Genomic DNA, 19,637 nt, shown 5'->3' with positions numbered 1-19,637 from the left:
GCAAGATGGATTAAGCTGTTAAGTCTGTTATAGAATTTGTCCACAATTGTCAACAGATGTCACGCAATGTTATGGGATTGTGACGAAATATAAATTTCCACAAAGAAAATGATGTCATTGTTATGAAACCACTTCCTTAAAAAGTATCTGCATCGATTTATATATTTTGCTCACTGATGCAAAATTACTCCAATTTCAGAAAAATAGCTGAAAAAGATTTCGTCCTTTTTGACCAACACACCAGTACTTGTTACTGAAATATAACTGAAAGTTGGGGCCTATTTTTAATAACGACATCTGGCATCCAAAATACTCTATTGCCAATACGTAAAGATTCGGTATTTGAAAAAGGCGATTAGGGATAATTTTTAACGCATAGATGGCATTGCATGGCATTCTATTCGTTGGGATGGACCCATTATTACATATTCTATAAAAAATACATATATACGCATGTGTTGATCCATTTATCCATTAATTTAAGGGCTCACTGATGCGGAATTATCCAGTTTTAGGAAACTTCCTAACAAAGATTGGGTCCCTTTTGATTAACGATAATTTAAATAAAATTTGAATTAATGATGGGCCTTTTTTACTATCGACATCTGGCATCGGAAAGCGGAATTGATATGTATTTTATACATTCGCTCCTTTTGGATTACAATTGCTCCAGGTGTCGATAGTTAAAAGGCCATATACACTTATATTTTAGGTAAGGTAGTTGTCAACAGATGTCGTTGGTCAAAATGGACCCAATCTTTTGTAGCCATTTCCCTAAAATGGGATACTTTACGGATCATTTTGCAACAGCAAATTTTTAAATAAATATATTTATGGATTAAATTATGTCACAAAAGCACTGGGCTAGTATATATCTACTTCTTGTAGAATATGTGGCACTGGTTCCATCCAAACAAAAACAATGCCATCTATGCGTTCTAAATGATCCTTTATCGATTTTTTCAAATGCCAAGGGTCGTTTCACGTTTTTGGATGTCGCAAAAAATGCAACTCTGTACACAAATACTACAAAATCAACGCGGAAAAGCTACAATAAAAAATGTTCATCTTTGATGCTTGAAAGAGAGCGTCATTCTGAGTTGCCACACGTGAAGTAGTGTTTTTGCGAGCTGTTTTTTTTTAATTTGTTTGCAGTGCTGCATTTTTCAACGCGACGCTACTCAACGAGCTCATTCTGTTTAGGCCTTATGGCTAGTACTATGTTTGTTTTTCACAGGTGAAAACGCGTGTTTTTCACGGTTACTTTTTGAAACCCAAAAAATCTCAATGATAAAATAATACATTTGTGAAAAAGTTTTCATAAGTAATGAGGAATGTCATATTGAATGAAATCAGCAAGTTCTTTTGCTTCAAAATCTATTATCTAAAAAAAGTAATCATGAAAAATTTCTATAAAAGCGAACGGTACTACGTTCATTCAGTTTTGGCCTTCATAGGCCAAAACCGAATGAGCGCGTTGTGCTTTGTTTTTGAGTGTGGCGTTGGAAAATGCAACTCTGCAAACAAATCCCACAAAAGCAACAAGCAAAAATAAACAATTTTTTAACTTTGACGCCCTTAAATACTACTTTACGTATAGCAACACAGAAGTACGATGGATTCAGTCGTCAGGGTTAAAAATTCTTTAACTTTTGGTCGTTGCTTTTTGGCATTCGTTTGCAGAGTTGCATTTTTCAACTCGACAAAACAAACCACAACGCGCTCATTAATGACGCCTTAAAATAGGTTTATTTAACAGTTCTATAAAGGAAATCTGTCAAGTAAACCTATTTCAAAGATACATTAAGTTTTGTGAATACCGGTGCAAATCTTTACGTATTGTATGTCTTTTTCTAGTGTTGGTATTCTGTTCTGGTTCCGGAAGAGTCGTTGAAATTTGAAATTGTTTCACGAATGATATTTGACAGTAGTCATTGCCATCCAAAAGGCCTTATTTTCTCTGCGCTTACTGTTTAAATTCTTTTTATCAAATAAAAAAAATAATAAAAAGAAAAAACGATAGATTGAAAATAATGAAACAAAAATGATGCCGGCAAGGGTACCCGTATTGGTTTCAAGGGTTCGCAATACAATTTCACTGTAATTTTTCTCACTTTAAGCAGAGTACTACTTGTTTGGCTATTTTTCTCAAAAATTTCAACGACATTTTATTATATGAAGTTGAACAGAATAATTTCATAAGATCTACAATTCAACTCAATTTTTCAAAAAACTAAAAATAAAATTCTGATTCTAAAAATAGATGTTGGGAGTTTCCCCCGTATGGAATCCCGGAAGTGGGTATAAATTTCGTGCTCTACTCCCAAATACCTCTCATTTGCCATGATCGGTAAATATGTATATCTGATTTAGGGGTGTTTTCAGGGGTGAGGTGGTCCGGAAAAAAATGTAAGCATCGTGCTCTACTTTCAAATACCATTTATTTAAACCCCTTATTGCCATTGGTTTAAGGGGAGTTTATGAGACGAGGCGTCCCCCAAACAGTTGAGCTTAAAATTGGTTATCAAATTCGTTTTCTGATTATAAATACCTTTCATATGAGCCACATATTGCCATTGTCAGTAAATTTTTACTCTTTGGGGGTGTTTTAGGGAAGGGGTGGTACCACAAATACATGGTCCACCATTTGGATATCAGATTCGTATTCTACTTCCAATACCTTTAATTTGAGCACCATATTCCTATAGTCTGCAAACATGTCCTGTTTGGGGAGTGGGGCGGCCCCTTAGTTACTTGGCCCTGAAAATATATATCAGATTCGTGTTCTACTCCAAAATACCTCGTTTTTGAGCCCCATATTGCAATGGTCAGCAAAACCCCCTTTTTCGGGTGGTATTAGGGGGGGGGGGGGGGGTGGGTGACGCCATAGGCACTTTTCCCGAATATTGATATCAGATTCGTGCTTTACTCCCAAAGACCTTTCATATGAGACTCATATTGCTTTGGGTCTCAAATGACTCCCCTCTTTGGGGGGTGTTTTTGGGAAGGCGCGGTCCCCAAGACACTTGTTCCCACATTTGGATGTCACATTTGTATTCTAAACTCAAATACCTTTTATTAGCCCCATTTTGCATTGGCCAGTAAATAAGTCCTGTTTGGTGGGTGTTTTTGGGAAGGGGTGGACTCCAAAAACTTGGTCCCACATTTGAATATCCGATTCGTATTCTACTCGGAAATATCTTTCATTTGAGTCCCATATTGCCATGGTCGGTAAATATGTCCGATTTAGGGGTGTTTTGGGGGTTGGGTTGGTCCCCCAAACATTTGGTTTGGCAATTGGATATCAGATATGTTTTCTAATCTTAAATACCTTTCATTTGAGTCCCATATTGTCGTGATTGGTCCATATATATATTTGGTAGATTTTGGGGTTGAAGCGTCCCCCTTAGGTACCCCATCCGGAATTTGGATACAGAATTTTTTTGTTTTTAGGTTACTATAAGAGATCACACAAAATTTCGCTAAAATCGCACCACACATCTCCGAGATTTGGCGTTTCGGAAAATTTGGGTAAGGGGGAGGGTCCTCTTGATCGTCTCGACGTTCTGAGTCGATCTAGTCATGTCCGTCCGTCAGTTGAAATCACGATAGAGGTCGAACGCGTAGAGGTATCCGCTGAAATTTTGCACATGTACTTAATAATGATGTAGGTCGTTGGGGATTGCTAACGGGCCATATCGTTTCAGATTTAGATATAGCTCCCATATAAACCGATCTCCCGATTTGACTTCTTGAGCTCCAGGAAGTCGCAATTTTTGTCCGATTTGGCTGAAATTCTGCATGTGGTTTTCTGTTATGACTTCCATCAACTCTGCCTAGTACGGTCCAATTCATCCTATAGCCTGATATAGCTCCCATATAAACCGATCTCCGGATTTAACTTCTAGAACTCTTACTAACCGCAATTTTTGTCCGATTTGGCTGAAATTTTGCACGTAGTGTTCTGTTATGAATTCCAACAGCCGTGTTAATATATATAACTCCCATATAAACCGATCTCCTGATTGTATTCTTGAGCCCCTGGAAGCCGTAGGTTTTATCCGATTTGGCTGAAATTTTGTATGTGATGTTCTCTTATGACTTCCAACAACTGTGCAAAGTACAGTGCAAATCGGTTTATAACCTGATATGGCTCTCATATAACCGATCTCCCGATTTAACTTATTGAGCCCTTGCAAGTGGAGCTGGCAAAATATAGAGGGCGCAATTTTCATCGGACTGTGCTAAAGTTTTGCATAATGATTTCTCTTATGACTTCCAACTGGGCTTATTCAATTTGATTTTATTCGGGCTGTGCATTGACATTACTTCTATATAAATTAACGATAGATAGAAGTTTGGTATGTAGAATAAATGTATGCCCTTCAAATACATTTATTTTATATAAATTCTAAGAGAATCCATGGTGGTGGGTTCCTAAGATTCGGCCCGGCCGAACTTAGTACACTTTTACTTGCTATTATTCCAACCTCTTAAAGTGCGTATTGAATTGTCGAAGAAGGCCTATGGCCTAGGCAACTTATAGGCATTCGAAGATAAAATAGGTGCGGCCTTGTCTAAGACACGAACCGTTTATCTTCATATAAAGCCCCTCTTGAACAGACTTCTGTCGGTTAGTGAAGACTGGGGCAGGCGCTCCACCAGTCGAGGTCTCAGTAGCAGACAAAATGCTACGGTCTGATACCGTCACCGCTGCTATTGGGTTTTTGGAGTCCATTCTAAGCCTACTCCCGGGCTCTAGATCTGCAGCTCCACTGGAAACAGACGCTTTGGATAACACTATCGTAGCTATTCTTGCGTGACTTACAACTTTTTTAAAAAAATAAATACTTCAAACAAGAATCCCATATGTAGTACAACTAAAATAAAACAGGAAAATTTAATGAAGGCATACCTCTGCAAATGCAAATTTTGCCCATGAACATTCCACTAGGAGCAGGGGCAAACTTCTCACATATCAATGACTGCAGTCCGACTCATGTTTAAGCTCAATGATAATGGTCCTCCTTTTTATAGCCGAGTCCGAACGGCGTGCCGCAGTGCGAGAGAAGTTTTACATGGCATAGAACCTCAGAAATGTTGCCAGCATTAGGAGGAAAAAACCACCGCTGAAAATTTTTTCTGATGGTCTCGCAAGGATTCACAGTACACAGTGTGTACACATCCATTTGTACTACACACATCTGTCATAGATAAACAAAAAAAAAAAAAAATTGCCAAAGCCAGATTTAAGGAAGTTCTTGAATGAGATATTGGCCAGTAGGCAAATGGAGATGTGTGTCTCAGTGGCTGTTAGCATTCCATATGGTTTCTTCTTATAATATTGATATACAAAAGTAAAAATGAGCTACAAAGCCAGTAGTCAATACAGTGTAGGTATTAGCAGAGCAATAAAATTGACGAGAGATGTTTCACCACCTCTCGAAATGAATACCAATGCCCTCACAATCTATGTGTAGAGAAGGATCTGCTGATCTAGTAATTTGCTTTCAGTAATATTCCACATATTAAAATCTTCTCTCTCAACATAATTTGTGATAGCTCGTCTTTATTTGTAAAAAATGCCCAAAGTATTCAAAACACATGACTGGCCGTAAAATAAAAACATAAATAAAATTTAAAATAAAAAACAAACAATTTTTTCATTTCATCAGACTTTTTTTCAATATGTTTGTTTGTTTGCTGAAAATGCTGTACGAAATGTTTGCTAAAAACGGCAGCAATATGTTTGCTGACACAGAAGTAATGTCTGCTTTCCCTTTTTCAGCAAACAAAAACGGAAGTCAAAGGTGGTGTTTTTATCTTCTTTGTTCGGCTTGCGCTGCTTTGTCTCTCTCGTTTTTTATTTACTGCTGGTCTCGCGGTTTTCTCTATCACTCTCACTACAAAATATTTTCCTTAAAAACAAATTTTAATAATTTTGGTGTCGCAGAGGATTGAACTCATGGTATCATGTTTGGTAGTCTTGAACGCATTCACTAGCCTACCGACATCTTCTTTACGATGAAATACCTCAATAAGTACTGCTGCACAGTAATAAGTGTCTCAATTAATTAAATAAAAATAAAAAACTCTGGAAAAATATTTTCTGAATACGAAATTCATATTTTTGTACCCACAATTCATTTTGTCATTCCGTGTGTTGCAACATCCAAATATCCATTTCCGACCCTATAAAATATATATATTCCTGATCAGCGTAAAAATCTAAGACGATCTTGCCATGCCCGTCCGTCTGTCTGTTGAAATCACGCTATAGTCTTTAAAAATAGAGATATTGAGCTGAAACCTTGCACAGATTCTTTTTTCCTCCATAAGCCGGTTAAGTTCGAAGATGGGCTATATCGGACTATATCTTGATGTAGCCTCCATAAAAGCCACATTTATTATCCGATTTTTCTGAAATTTGGGACAGTGAGTTGTGTTAAGCCACTCGAAATCCTTCTTCAATTTGGCTTAGTTTGACGTTTCTCTGCACCTGAACCAAATACGATCCAGATCGGCCCATATTTTGATGTAACTATGGAAATAGTAGAGTAGAATATATTCTGGTCTAAGTTCGGCACGGCATAACTTAATACGATTTTAGGAACAGAGTACCAACTCTAAGAGAAAAAGTGTTCAATAAAATGAATGCAAACAAAAAGCAAATTGACATGTGGTTGCGATTGTAAATGAACCAAATTGGTCCATGTTTAGATATAGCTTCCATATAAACTAATCCCCCTTATTGTCTTGTTGTTATTATTGTTGCAGTATGTTGTGTTCTAACTTTCGTCTGCTTGGTTCTGTTGAATATCCAGATCCAGAAACTATGTGATAAAGGTGAGGTGAGTCCAGAGGGATCTGGGTCTGAGTCAAGTGGGTCTGGCTGGGCCGTTAAACATGTGACATGTACCGTGTGGTCTGGTCATAATCCGGCACGTCGGCAACAATCCTTGCTCTGTAGGAGTTAAGGCGGCTGTATCTGCCGGAACGTAATTGATCTCGAACTACTCTGGTTTGCCGGGAGGTCAATTTCTTCAGTTGTAATGGGAGGCGGTCGTTCTCCAAGGACTACCAGAAGATGACGATTTGGATGGTCTCTGCGATAACAGCCCAAAAGGTATTGCTTAGACAGCATGTAGTTATGTATTCGCACTGGTGGCATCTTTGTCTACTGGAATGGGAGATAGGTAGATATTAAACAGTGCCGGAGATATCACCCCACCTTGGGGGAACTCTCTGTTTCACTCTTCGGTGCTTCGACTTCTTATTCCTAATTTCCATAACTGCCTGGCGACCACACAAATAATTCGCGACCCAGCGTTTCAGGCCTGGTTGGAGGGACGTGTTGGCGATGTCCTGAAATAGTTCGACATGGCTGATCGAGTTGAATGCTTTCGATATGTCCAGTGTCATGAGAACCGTCCTATAACATGGCTTGGGCTGATTGAAGTCACGGCAATTGCGTGCAGTAATGGCATTTATTGCTGTTGTTGTGCCGTGCAGTCTTCATGCTATGCTCGGCGAATGGATATTCTCCTAGCCTTGCTCAATAAATTGACGGTTGAACAACCTGGCGCACCTCTTCACATCAATCACAGTTACGTCGCCAAAAGTGACAGAGGACCTGTCATTCCTTCTTCCGCGGGTCGAGAGTGACTCAACAGTAGACCACAGCTTGCCTAAACCGGTATATTTGTTACATTGCTCTAAGTGTTCCAGCCACAAATTCTGCTTATGTTCATTGACTATCCCTTTAATTCCAGACTCAGCTCGCTGATTCTGGTTTAAGTGGGGTCCGTGCAACGAATCCCACCATGCGCCGGGAAATTGGGCCTCACTTGAGGTATTCGATTGGCTGTTATAAGCGTGCGGCTGCTTCGTTAACGATGTCTAGGAATTTCCCCTTGGCAACCAGTATATTTGACGGGGTGTCAGTTCAGCGATTGGTGTACTCTCTGAAGCCAAACCAATCGACCTCTTCTAATTGATAAACGTCCGGCGCTTAGATGTTATGAACCCGGTGGTCGATCGGTGGTGAGTATTATGGAGAGGCAGTCTTATACCAAAGAAATTACCGATTACTAGGAGACGCCAATCAGGAGCAGTGATACCAACAATTTACCAGCAAAAAGCATAACCAAAATTGTAAAAAGCGTAAAAAAGAGTAAAAAAGCACTAACTTAAATTTTGGAAAATTTTGAGAATAGGTGTATAATTTTAACGAAAAATATTTGCTATCGTAGCTTGGAATAAGTCGAAAACCCAGAAAATCACAACAAGTGATCGAATTGGCGAAAAATAATGGGGCGTCTCCATTGAATGTTTTTCTTTTGACCGTTCACCTGTTAACTTGGTTAACCCATCAGATCGTCGAGATTCAAATACTGGGTTGACCATCAGAAAACATGTTTAGTTGACATTATCCTCTCGTAAATGTTGGCGAAATTGGTTGGTCGTGTCGTTAAGCTGCGCTTTGTTTAGATAAAAAGCACTAACTAGAAATGCAAAAAGGGTACACTTAGTGCCCTTTTTCGTTGGGCACTAGGAGGTAACTTTTCGGGTTTTTGGTGACCTAAAAAGCACCAAATCTAGTGCGAAAAGCACTAAGTAGGCATCCCTGCTCAGGAGATCAGGTGATGCAGTGGAAATGTATGGCGGCACCGCCTCGTAATCCTAGTGGGGGTATTTTCTTTCACCGTGCAGAACGTGGAGCCTTCCATTTAATAATTATAAGCAGATCTCAGTTGGTATTTCAAACTCTTTAAAAGTTATTATATACAATTATATTAAAAAGCCTTCCATTTTCGCACAACTGCATTATGGTTTTGTATTACAATCTTTTGTATTCAGTATGCTATGAAATGAAACAAAAATCCACTTATGGAAGATATTGTTTTTGCAGATTTAAATGCATTTTTTGGTATGGATATTTCTTTATCGCGTAAATATTACCAAGCAATGTATGTACCTTGCAGCCATTTGTCTGTTGCTCTAATGATTTTTGTCATTGAACATACCACTTTTATACCTATCATATCAACATATCACTTTTATACCTAGTGTGAAACTTTAAAAATTGCCATAGAGCTGATCAACATACTGACTGATATGACTGCTATTTGCCCAGTAAAAAACGGAAAAAATGTTGTGTTTGAGACTGTGTCTATACCAGTGACGAGCACACAATAGAAATTATTTTCAATCCCATGGGCTTACTTGGGATTCTTTTCCTGTGTACGTACACAGCGATATGCAAAAGTGTGAATATGCTTGGAATATCACTGGTCTATATGCTCAAATACTTACCCTTTCTCTTTTGTAGGAGATACAACAAGAGAATAACTATTAGTCCGGTAAAGGAATAATCGTTAATTAAAAGAAAGAAGAAACAAATAATTTTTTGCCATTAAAGAGTTTTTGGTTTTAGACCAAACGAAAGGTCCATTTACCGTAGTCGAAGCTACCAAAGGGTTTACAATAAAGAATGTAAGTTACGTTCAATAATCGGAGATTTTATGTAAGACGATTTTTAGGTTTCGACAGTCGAAATGTTGTAAACGTCGAAAACGCCATATACTTGTAAAGGGTGATTTTCAAGAGCTATAGGAAAGTTTTTTACGAAAAAAGCACATTAAATTCAGAAAAATGCATAAAATCTATATTTGGTTTGATAGTACGGTTCATATAATTTAATGTTTGAAGAATGTTGACCGTGACTTCTGCTCAAATGGTCCATCCGCTTAGTGCAATTTTGGCATACTGTTTCCAACATTTCAGCCAGCATCTCACGAATAAATGCTTCAATGTTGTCTTCCAATGCGACAATTGAAGCGTGTTTTCTGCATAGACTTGAGCTTTAACATTGCCCTACAAAAAATAGTCTAAAGGCGTTAAATCGCACGATCTATGGAGCCAATTGACTGGTCCCGAACATGAAATAAGATGTTCACCGAACTCGCCTCTCAATACGTCCATTGTTACGCGTTCTGTGTGGAATGGGGCACTGTCTTGTTGAAACCACATGTCATGCAAGTTAAGCTCTTGCATTTTGGGGAAAAAAGTTGGATGTCATCTCACTATAGCGCTTACCATTCGCAGTTATGTTACGATTCGCATCATCTTTGAAGAAGTACGGTCCAATGATACCACCAGCCCATAAACCGCACCAAACTGTGACTTTTTCTGGATGCATTGGTAGCTCTTGCAATGCTTCTGGCATATCTTCATTCTAAAATCGACAACTCTTCTTATTTACGTACCCATTGAGCCAAAACTGAGCTTCGTCGCTCAATGGAAGAAGCGCGCGATGAACTTTCTTAACAGAGCACGCATTTTAATAATAAAATTTAATAATTTGCAAGCGTTGTTCGTTTGTTCATTGTTTAAATATATACCAAACTGAAAATGTCTGACAGTGAAAAAAAAACACGAAACGTGCGTAAGCTGTTTAAACCAAAAAGATAATAGCTAAAAATCCTTTAGGTGGTCTCGCCAGGATTCGAACTCACACGAATTCAAAACTCTTTATTAAACAAAATTCTATTGGGTTGCCTAAAAAGTAATTGCGGATTTTTTAAAAGAAAGTAAATGCATTTTTAATAAAACTTAGAATGAACTTTAATCAAATATATAATTGCGATTTTGTTCGATAACCTTTTGCCATCTTTCTGGCAAATTTAGTATTCCACGCTCATAGAACTTCTGGCCTTTATCTGCAAAAAACTGAATATAGTGCGATTTTATAGCCTCATCATTGCCGAACGTTTTACCATTTAAGGAGTTCCGCAAAGATCGAAATAAATGGTAGTCTGATGGTGCAAGGTCAGGGCTATATGGTGGATGCATCAAACGTTCCCAGCCAAGCTTACTCAGTTTTTGGCGAGTGACCGAAGATGTGTGCGGTCTAGCGTTGTCCTGGTGGAATATGACACCTTTACGATTGACCAATTCTGGTCGCTTCTCCTTGATGGCTGTATTCAATTTGTCCAATTGTTGACAGTAAACATCCGAATTAATCGTTTGGTTCCTTGGAAGCAGCTGAAAATATACCACACCTGATATCCTTCTTTTGGTGGATATCAGCCTTTAAAGTGGTTTGAGCTGGTTCACCAAGCTTGGACCATGATCGTTTTCGACTAGCGTTGTTGTAAACAATCCATTTTTCATTTCCAGTTATGATTCGTTTTAAAAACGGATCGAATTCATTGCGTTTAAGGTGCATATCACAAGCGTTGATTCGGTTTGTTAAATGAATTTCTTTCAATACATGTGGTACCCAAATATCAAGGTTTTTCACCAGTCCAAGACTTTTTATGTGATAATGAACGGTTGATTTTGGTATATTTAACTTCTCTCCTATCTCACGCTCAGTTACATGACGATCCAATTCGATTAATGCTTTGATTTGGTCATCATCAACTTCATTTGACTATATGAAAAATCCGCAATTACTTTTTAGGCAACCCAATAGAATGTTAACAATGTTTGTACGGGTTTCTCACTATTTTTTAACTCCGTCAAAAATATTTTTTTTGGCTTGGTTTACGACGTTTTCGACGTATGTATTATGCGTCGGAAATGTATGCCGTATACGTCAGAGTTTTTGACAGGCCATCTCTGCCAATAATGCAACGTTTATGGCTAACTTTTGATAAATTGAAGCGAAACTTTTAATTTTGTTTGCGTATCCACTCCGTATTACGTATCTTACGTAGCACATTGTATTCGTGATCGTGCAGGTGCTTGTCAACTTTGGTTCCTAGATCGCTGCAACCATTTGTTTTCTGACTTAAAAGAACATATTTCGTTGGCAAAAAAGGTGCACTTCCCGACACTCGCCCGACAATATTGGGGCTGGGGTCTTGCTGTTGCGTATATTGCCGCACAAGAGAGATGGGAGAGATCACATAGTCCAGCGATGAGGAAGCCGTAGGCGACGATGACCACTCTTAACCCACTGCTGTCTATGTTAGCATAAACCTTGCAACATATTTGTCGCGACTATACTCCCGAAGTGTCGCAAGTCCACAGTAAGATAGGAAAAGCAACCACTCCATACAGAGGGAGACAGTTCTGGCAAGCAGAACATAACCAGGGTAAGGGGTTTTCTTCAAACCCGGCACGGACCAGAAAAGAAGCTTGCGGAGAAGGCGCTCCGCGATGTGTCTCTCGCATGACGAAAAAAGGATGAACGCATGTACTGAAGTGGCAGCCCCTGGTCGTTAAAGGTTTCCATCTGCTCAATCCGGTACACAGAAGCGGCAATCCTCTAGTTTTACTTGAGCCTCCAAATCCTGCAATTGTTGGTTGGTATGGCTGAAAATGCATATACGTATGACCTCTATCAAATACCGGAGATTTAAACAAATTAATGTTGCATACATTTTGGCATTATCCATGATAGAGAGTATTCAAGGTTTATTAAACTTACCGTATTTTTTTTCCACCACTATAGGATAGGGGTATACTAATCTAGTCATTCCGTTTGTAAAACCTCGAAATATTGATCTGTGTCCCTATAAATTATATTGTTCTTGATCGTCTTGGCAGTCCGTGTCAATCTAGCCGTGTCCGACCGTCCGTCTGTTTAAATCACGATAGCGGTCGAACGCGTAAAGCTAACCGCTTGAAATTTTGCACAAATACTTCTTATTGATGTAGGTCGTTGAGGATTGCAAATAGGCCATATCGGTTCAGATTTGGATTTACTTCCCACATAAACCGGTCTCCGTATTTGACTTCTTGGGTCCTATAAAGCCGCAATTTTTGCCCGATTTGGCTGAATTGCAGTCGATTTGCATGTAGTGTTCTGCTACGACTTCCAACCACTGTGCCAAGTACGGTCCAAATCGATCTATAATCTTTTATAGCTCCCATATAAACCGATCTGTCTTGGTTTGGCAGAAATTTGGTAGTAAAGTAAAATTATGGGGTGACTTGGGGATGTTGGAAACCAAGCAACGGTTCTGATTGGTTTTGACTTGCCTTATCTTGGTCTTCTTTCATCTCAAATGTAGACACAAACCTTCCGCGGCGTTCACGTGGGTAGCTACCTTTAACGGATGTTAGAGGCACTCAACCAGCGTGTTAGATATACGAGTGATCCGAGGGTTGAACATCGATTCTGATCATTACCTTGTTGCAGCAAAGGTTCGCGCCCGTCTTTGTGTGGCGAGAAACGTACGATTTGACAATACACGGAAGCTGGTCATTGAAAAGCTGCAACACAAAAGATTGCAACGGCATACTCCACTCGACTGACCCAACTGCTTGATGAAAGTACTCCTTGTCTCGATGATATAACGGCGCAGTGGCAAGCCATTGACCACTCCATGGAAAATGCCATGAAATCCGTACTTGGGCACAAGAAACCTCCTCCAAAAAATCCATGGTACCACTAAGAGTGTCAAAATGCTACTGAAGCCACCCTACAACCAGTAGCAACGCGCCAGATGAAGGAGAGGTATCGGGAGAAAACGAGAGAGGTAATACTTCTATTCCACAATAAGAAAAAGGAAATGTAAATACGTGAGGATATGGAAAGAACATTTTACCCAACTGCTAGTGTCCGACGTTGGCAGCGAAGAGGATACCGCAGATCCAACCAATGATGATGGTATAGAATGTTTACCTCCTAGTCAGAATGAGGTCCAAGTAGCAGTGACTCGACTGCAGTACAACAAAGCAGCTGGAGCCGACGGGTTACCCGCTGAACTATATAAGACCGGAGGCAACACGCTGTATCAATACGCAAAATGCCTTGTACAACAACCTATCAGATAAAGAAAATGGAGAAAGTTGGGAACCACAACTTTGAGATAGTGCCTTTATTTATCTCGGCACAGTCGTAACCGAAACGAATGACTTCAGATCTGAAATAAAGCGAAGAATAATACTGGCAAACAGATACTTCTTTGGATAAAATAAGCAGTGTCGACTATACAAGTCACTGATACTACCAGTGTTATTTGCGTGTACCACCGTGTTTGCCTTCAAAGGACTTCTTTGCTGGAGTTTCTTCATCCATTCTGACAACATGACCTAGCCAACGCAGCTGTTGTATTTTGATGCGTGTAACTATGCTATCGTCGTCATACAGCTCGTGGTTCATACGTCGCCTATATTCTCCATTATCGCAAACTGGTCCATATATTTTACGAAGAACCTTTCTCTCAAATACTCCAAGCACTGCCACATCTGTTTTCACTAGTACCCATGCTTCAGAACCATATAACAGCATGGGTAGTTTCAGTGTCTTGTATAGTGTAATCTTCGTCTGTCGAGGGGTGGCCTTGTTTCTAAACTGCTTACTTAGTCCAAAGTATCATATGTTTGCCAGTATTATTCTTTGTTTTATTTCAAAACTGGTGTCATTCGTTTCGATTACGGTGATGCCGAGGTAGATAAAGTTACTGACTGTCTCAAAGTTGTGATTCCAACTTTTTCCTTTTTCTTTAACTTCTCGGTTGTGCAATGCTTTTTGGGAATTGAAACCATTCATTTCGTCGTATCTCCATTTACTGCCAGACCCATTTTCACTGACTCTCTTTCGATTCTTTCAAAGGCTGCAGTTACTACTAACGATGAACGACCTATGATATCGATGTCGTCGACATAGGCGAGTAGCATGTGTTCTCTTGTGATTATTGTTTTATATCTATTCACATCTGCATCTCGTATAATCTTCTCCAAAAGGTTATTAAAGAGATCACACGATAGGCTGTCTCCTTGTCTGAAACCTCGTTTGGTATTAAATGGTTCGGAGAGATTATTTCCTATTCTTACTGAGGAACGCGTATCAGCAAGTGTCATACTGCAGAGTCTTATTAATTTTTCGGGGATAACAAACTGAGACATTGCTTGAAATACCTTTGAACGTAAAAGAGTATCGAAGGCGGTTTTGTAGTCAACAAAGAGATGGTAGGTGTTGATTTGTCCTTCTCGGTCTTTTCCAGGATTTGGCGCAGTGTGAATATCTGGTCCAGGGTGGATTTGCCAGCTCTAAAGCCGCATTGATAGGGCCCAATTATCTCATTGTTTTAATCTTTCACACATCTTGTATGCGATGGAGAGGAGACTTACCCCTCTGTAGTTGGCACATTCCGCCTTGTCTCCTTTCTTGTGTACGGGACATAGCATGCTGAGATTCCAATCATCGGGTATGCGTTCTTCTAGCCAGATTGCGCAGAGAAGCTGATGCAAACGCCTTATCTGCGTATCGCCTCCGGTCTTAAATAGTTCAGCGGGTAACTCGTCGGCTCCTGCTGCCTTGTTGTTCTTTAGTCGGGTCACTGCTACTTGGACCTCATTCTGACTAAGAGGTAAACATTCTTTGGTAGAATTTTAGGACCTCATTCTGACTTCTGTACATCTCAATTCGCCCACACTCACGTCTTTCCATTTTCATTTTCTTTCTGCGGAATAGACGTTTCTCCTCTCTCTTTTTCTCCCGATACCTCTCCTTCATCTGGCGCGTTGCTACTGATTGCAGGGTTGCTCTATATGCCGCATTCTTGGTTTCAGTAGCATCTCGACACTCTTGGTCGTACCATGGGTTTCTTGAAGGAGGCTTACGGTACCCAAGTACGGATTTCGCGGCATTTTCCATGGAGTGGGCAATAGTCTGCCACTGCGTCATTATATCATCGGAACAAGGAGTGCTTTCATCAAGCAGTTGGGTCAGTCGAGTGGAGTATGCCGCTGCCATTTGTTGTGTTTGCAGCTTTTCAATGTCCAGCTTCCGTGCAGTGTTAGATCGTACTTTCCTCGCCATGTTCAAACGGGTGCGAACCTTTGCTGCAACAAGGTAATGATCCGAATCGATCGTACACCTATACATCTATCACAATGTGATCAATTTGGTGGCTTTGTAAATATTTTTATGTTGAAATCTGGTGCTACTAACTACCATGTTTTTTGCCGCGGCGAAATCTATCAGCCTCAACCCATTACTGGACGTAATTTCGTGGAGGCAAAATTTTCCGACTGTTGGACTAAAAATGTCTTCCTTCCCTATCTTCGCATTGTAATCTCCCAGAACGATTTTAATATCATGGGCGGGGCAGCGGTCATATTCTCTCTGCAGGCGCTTGTAGAAAATAACCTTGGTCTGCTCGTCTTTGTCTTCCGTCGGGGCATGGGCACAAATAAGGCTGATGTTGAAGAATTTGGCTTTTATGCGGATTATGGCTAGCCTCTCATCCACCGGAGTAAAGCTGGAGGCAAGGTGTTTCAGTCTCCGACTAACCACAAATCCACAGCCAAATTTATGCCTCGTGTTATGGCAGTAATAGTATAGTTCGTCACCGTTTGGTGTTGTAGTGACGCCATTCCCAGTCCATCGCACTTCCTGTAAGGCGGTAATATATGCCTTGTACTTTACTTATATATCCGCCAGCGCGTATACTGCACCTTCTCTATAAAGAGTGCGGACATTCCAGGTGCAGATCCGTAAATCATGGTCCTTTCTTCGTTTGCGTGGGTCGTCGTTGGGGGGTGTCCGTTTTTACTATTCCTTCGTTTCTCATAGTAGATCTCATAGTTTTCCGGGGGCAGGTTACTGGCCCTGCGCCCCAACCGCATGGGTTTTGTGGGATTGCATATGTATCCCTCGTTGTGGCGAGCCGCTTGCTCCAAGATCAGAGGCTCGCCTACAGCCGCCCCTAACCTGGGAACAGACACCGATGTTGGCTATTGGTTATTTGAAGGCGCCAATAATATACAATATGAACCAGTATGCTTTAATAGAGAATATAGGCGTGGAGCATATCACGAGCTGTATGACGACGATAGCATAGTTGCAAGTATCAATATACAACGAATGCGTTGGCTAGGTCATGTTATGAGAATGGATGAAGAAGCTCCAGCAAAGAAATCTTTTGTAGGCAATCACGGTGGTACCCACAAATCGACACGACCCGAAGCCCGATGGAAAGAAGAGCGCAGAACGGGACAAATGTTTTGTCATTTTGTGTAAATTTTTAGCAGAATCCATGGTGGTGGGTTCCCAAAATTCGGCTCTGCCGCTTTTTGCCATGGTTTTGCTTCTCTAATTCTTAGTTTATTCCGAAGTTATAACTCAACTTTACACAACGCCATGAAATAAAAGACCATTTATCATTTTTTGTTAATATAGTTTTGTTTATTTTTGTTTAATTTTCAAACATTTTCTATGAATACTAAAATTATTAAGTTAAAAATACAGTTATTTTTACTTTTCTGGTTGCGATTTTTACATAACTATTTAAGTATGTACCTTTTTAAATATAAACATTTTGTGTTAATACATATTTTTACTTACATTTATAATTATTAAATATATATATATATATATATATATATATATATATATATATATATATATATATATATATATATATATATATATATATATATCCATATAGTCTGTATAATAATATTTATGTATATGTATTTACTACGCCTAGTATTTATACCAAATCATTTCGAGTAACTAAAGAGAGTGAGAGAGGGCGGGATAGAGCAAGTGGTTCAGAGGAAAAGGATGAAGAGAAAGGAAAGAATTACTTATTTGTTTTATTATTTATAATACTATTTTACAATAACTTTACTCGTACTGTTATCTGTTTTCTTCGGTTTTTATTCTCCATCGTACACGATTTCTAAGGTAGGCTTTCATTTTGCTATGGAGAGTTTTTTTTAGATGCTATTACCAGGGTGAGTTGGTGACTATTATAGTTACATACAATCGCTATAGTACAATTTGAAATGTTAGTTGGGTGGGGGGAAATCGGATCAAACTTCTACAGATCAGGCTTAATTCAATAAGGTGTTACAACAAAACGACAACAAAAAGGGATAACTTAAAACATTTCAATAAATCTTTTTTTATTTGATTTTTAAATATATGTATGTATACTTATGTACACCAGTAGATCACTGTAATTATTACAATAACAAATCCGAGTTAATTTACAAATGATTTTAAAAACGAAATAACTTTTGAAGTGAGTGAGCATTTTGGATTTTTTTTATTTATTTGTATAGTTTCCTTTTCTGTATTCGACTTCGATTCGAAACTAATAAATACTTGTTTTGTTATCAATGGGTTTTGTGAGTTGATGCACTTTGGGTCGCCGGTTGATAGGTGATTAGGAACCGCTATATAAACACAAAATGTTGTACAATGTGAAATGCATTTAAATACTTTGTTTGTTTTTGTTAACAAAAAAAAAAAAACGTATCGCTCAAGTCTAATGCCAAATGTCCTTAACAAGTCTTTAGTACAATTTGACTAAAGATCATCCTTATCTCATTTTGTGGGCAACATTTTTAAAATTGTTGTATTGCAGCAACTGTTCCGATTAGAAAGTTTCACGGTGGGGCATCTCACTCGCTAAAATGCTGAGATTTCACAAAACACCCATTGGGCACGACCGCACTGACGACTCCTTACTGGAGCCTGTAACCTTCTGCAGCATCTGCATCAAATGTTCCGTGGCAGAAGTCATTTGCAAGCCCGTATTGCAACCGCCCATGGCCGAGGAAGGTGGTGATGAGATTGAGGTGGTGGCCGATGATGACGCTGATGGTCCTGGTGTACTACTGTATTGTAGAGGGGCATTTGAAGGGCCACCGGTGTTGGTGGGGGTGGCGGCAATCGAATAGGATGCGGAGGAGCAGGAAGATGTTGTTGAGGATGGCGTCAACGTTAGTTTTTCTGTTTGTGAAGCAACAAAAGAAGCAAATTAGATACGTTTGCATTCGTTTATCTACGGACTGCCGGCCATACTATCATCGCTCTCCAGATAGGTGACATAGGAATCAGTACTGTCCGGATGATGGTGTGAGGTAATTCCAGAGTCCATACTGCCACCGGGCGGACCGTTCATTTGTTGGCCCGGAATTTGCGGATGTGGTCCTTGTTGATGGGGTTGTAGTGGCGGCATACCATTAAGATCGTAGCCATGCATCTAAAAAGAAAAGATAATTTATTTAAATTTTTTCATTCAAGAGCCCTTTTTATTGAATTCAATTTAAGATGTTAAATTTACCAACTATTTAAGGAAACATTTTGTCAATTGAAAGATTTTTCAAAATATTCAAGAATTCCCTCTTCAATGGTATCATTTAGTAAAAGCAAAATTTAAGAAAAATCTTACCAAACCCGACCAAATTTTCTACAAGCCAAAAATGGGGTATATGTTTTTATAACCACCACCGAAAAGTTGGCCATTTTGCCATTCCATTTGGAACACATCAAATTATACAATTTCAACGCTACAAAGTACTCGATCGTCGTCATTCATACAGGATCAGTTCATGTCCGTCCGTCTGTTTGTTGAAATCACTCTACAGCCTTGAGATCAAAGCTGGCCTATGTCTTGATATAGCACCCTTTATACCGATCTCCGAAAAGAAATCGCATTTTTGCCTCGATTTTAATGAACAACGGCGCCGAGTTTGGATAAAGCTAACTACCGACTTAAGTGTTTGAGCTTAGAAATGCGCTCTACATCATAAGATGGAGCTATACTTATTTCGCCATTCCGTTTGCAACACCTCGACATATTTGTCAAAGACCTCATAAAGAGTATATATTCTTTATCGTCATGAAATTTTAAGTCGATATAGCTATGTCCGATCGTTTG

General features: G+C 39.3%; 1 protein-coding gene across 1 annotated transcript in view; it reads right to left on the bottom strand.

The window, feature by feature from the left end:
• Window positions 1-18,212: 18,212 nt before the first annotated feature.
• LOC106089165 (insulin gene enhancer protein isl-1) overlaps window positions 18,213-19,637 on the bottom strand; it is a 108,308-nt gene continuing 106,883 nt past the window's right edge. The window contains exons 8-9 of the mRNA XM_013254945.2: window positions 18,779-18,959; window positions 18,213-18,706 (exon numbers count right to left, since the gene is read on the bottom strand). Coding sequence (XP_013110399.1) covers window positions 18,399-18,706; window positions 18,779-18,959 — 489 coding nt within the window. The 3' untranslated portion in view covers window positions 18,213-18,398. The remainder of the gene's footprint in view (window positions 18,707-18,778; window positions 18,960-19,637) is intronic.

The sequence above is a fragment of the Stomoxys calcitrans genome, chromosome 3 (genome assembly GCF_963082655.1).
Source record: "Stomoxys calcitrans chromosome 3, idStoCalc2.1, whole genome shotgun sequence".
Taxonomy (NCBI): Eukaryota; Metazoa; Arthropoda; class Insecta; order Diptera; family Muscidae; genus Stomoxys; species Stomoxys calcitrans.
Note: the sequence above shows the minus strand (reverse complement) of the source record. Positions and strands in the feature narration are given on the sequence as shown.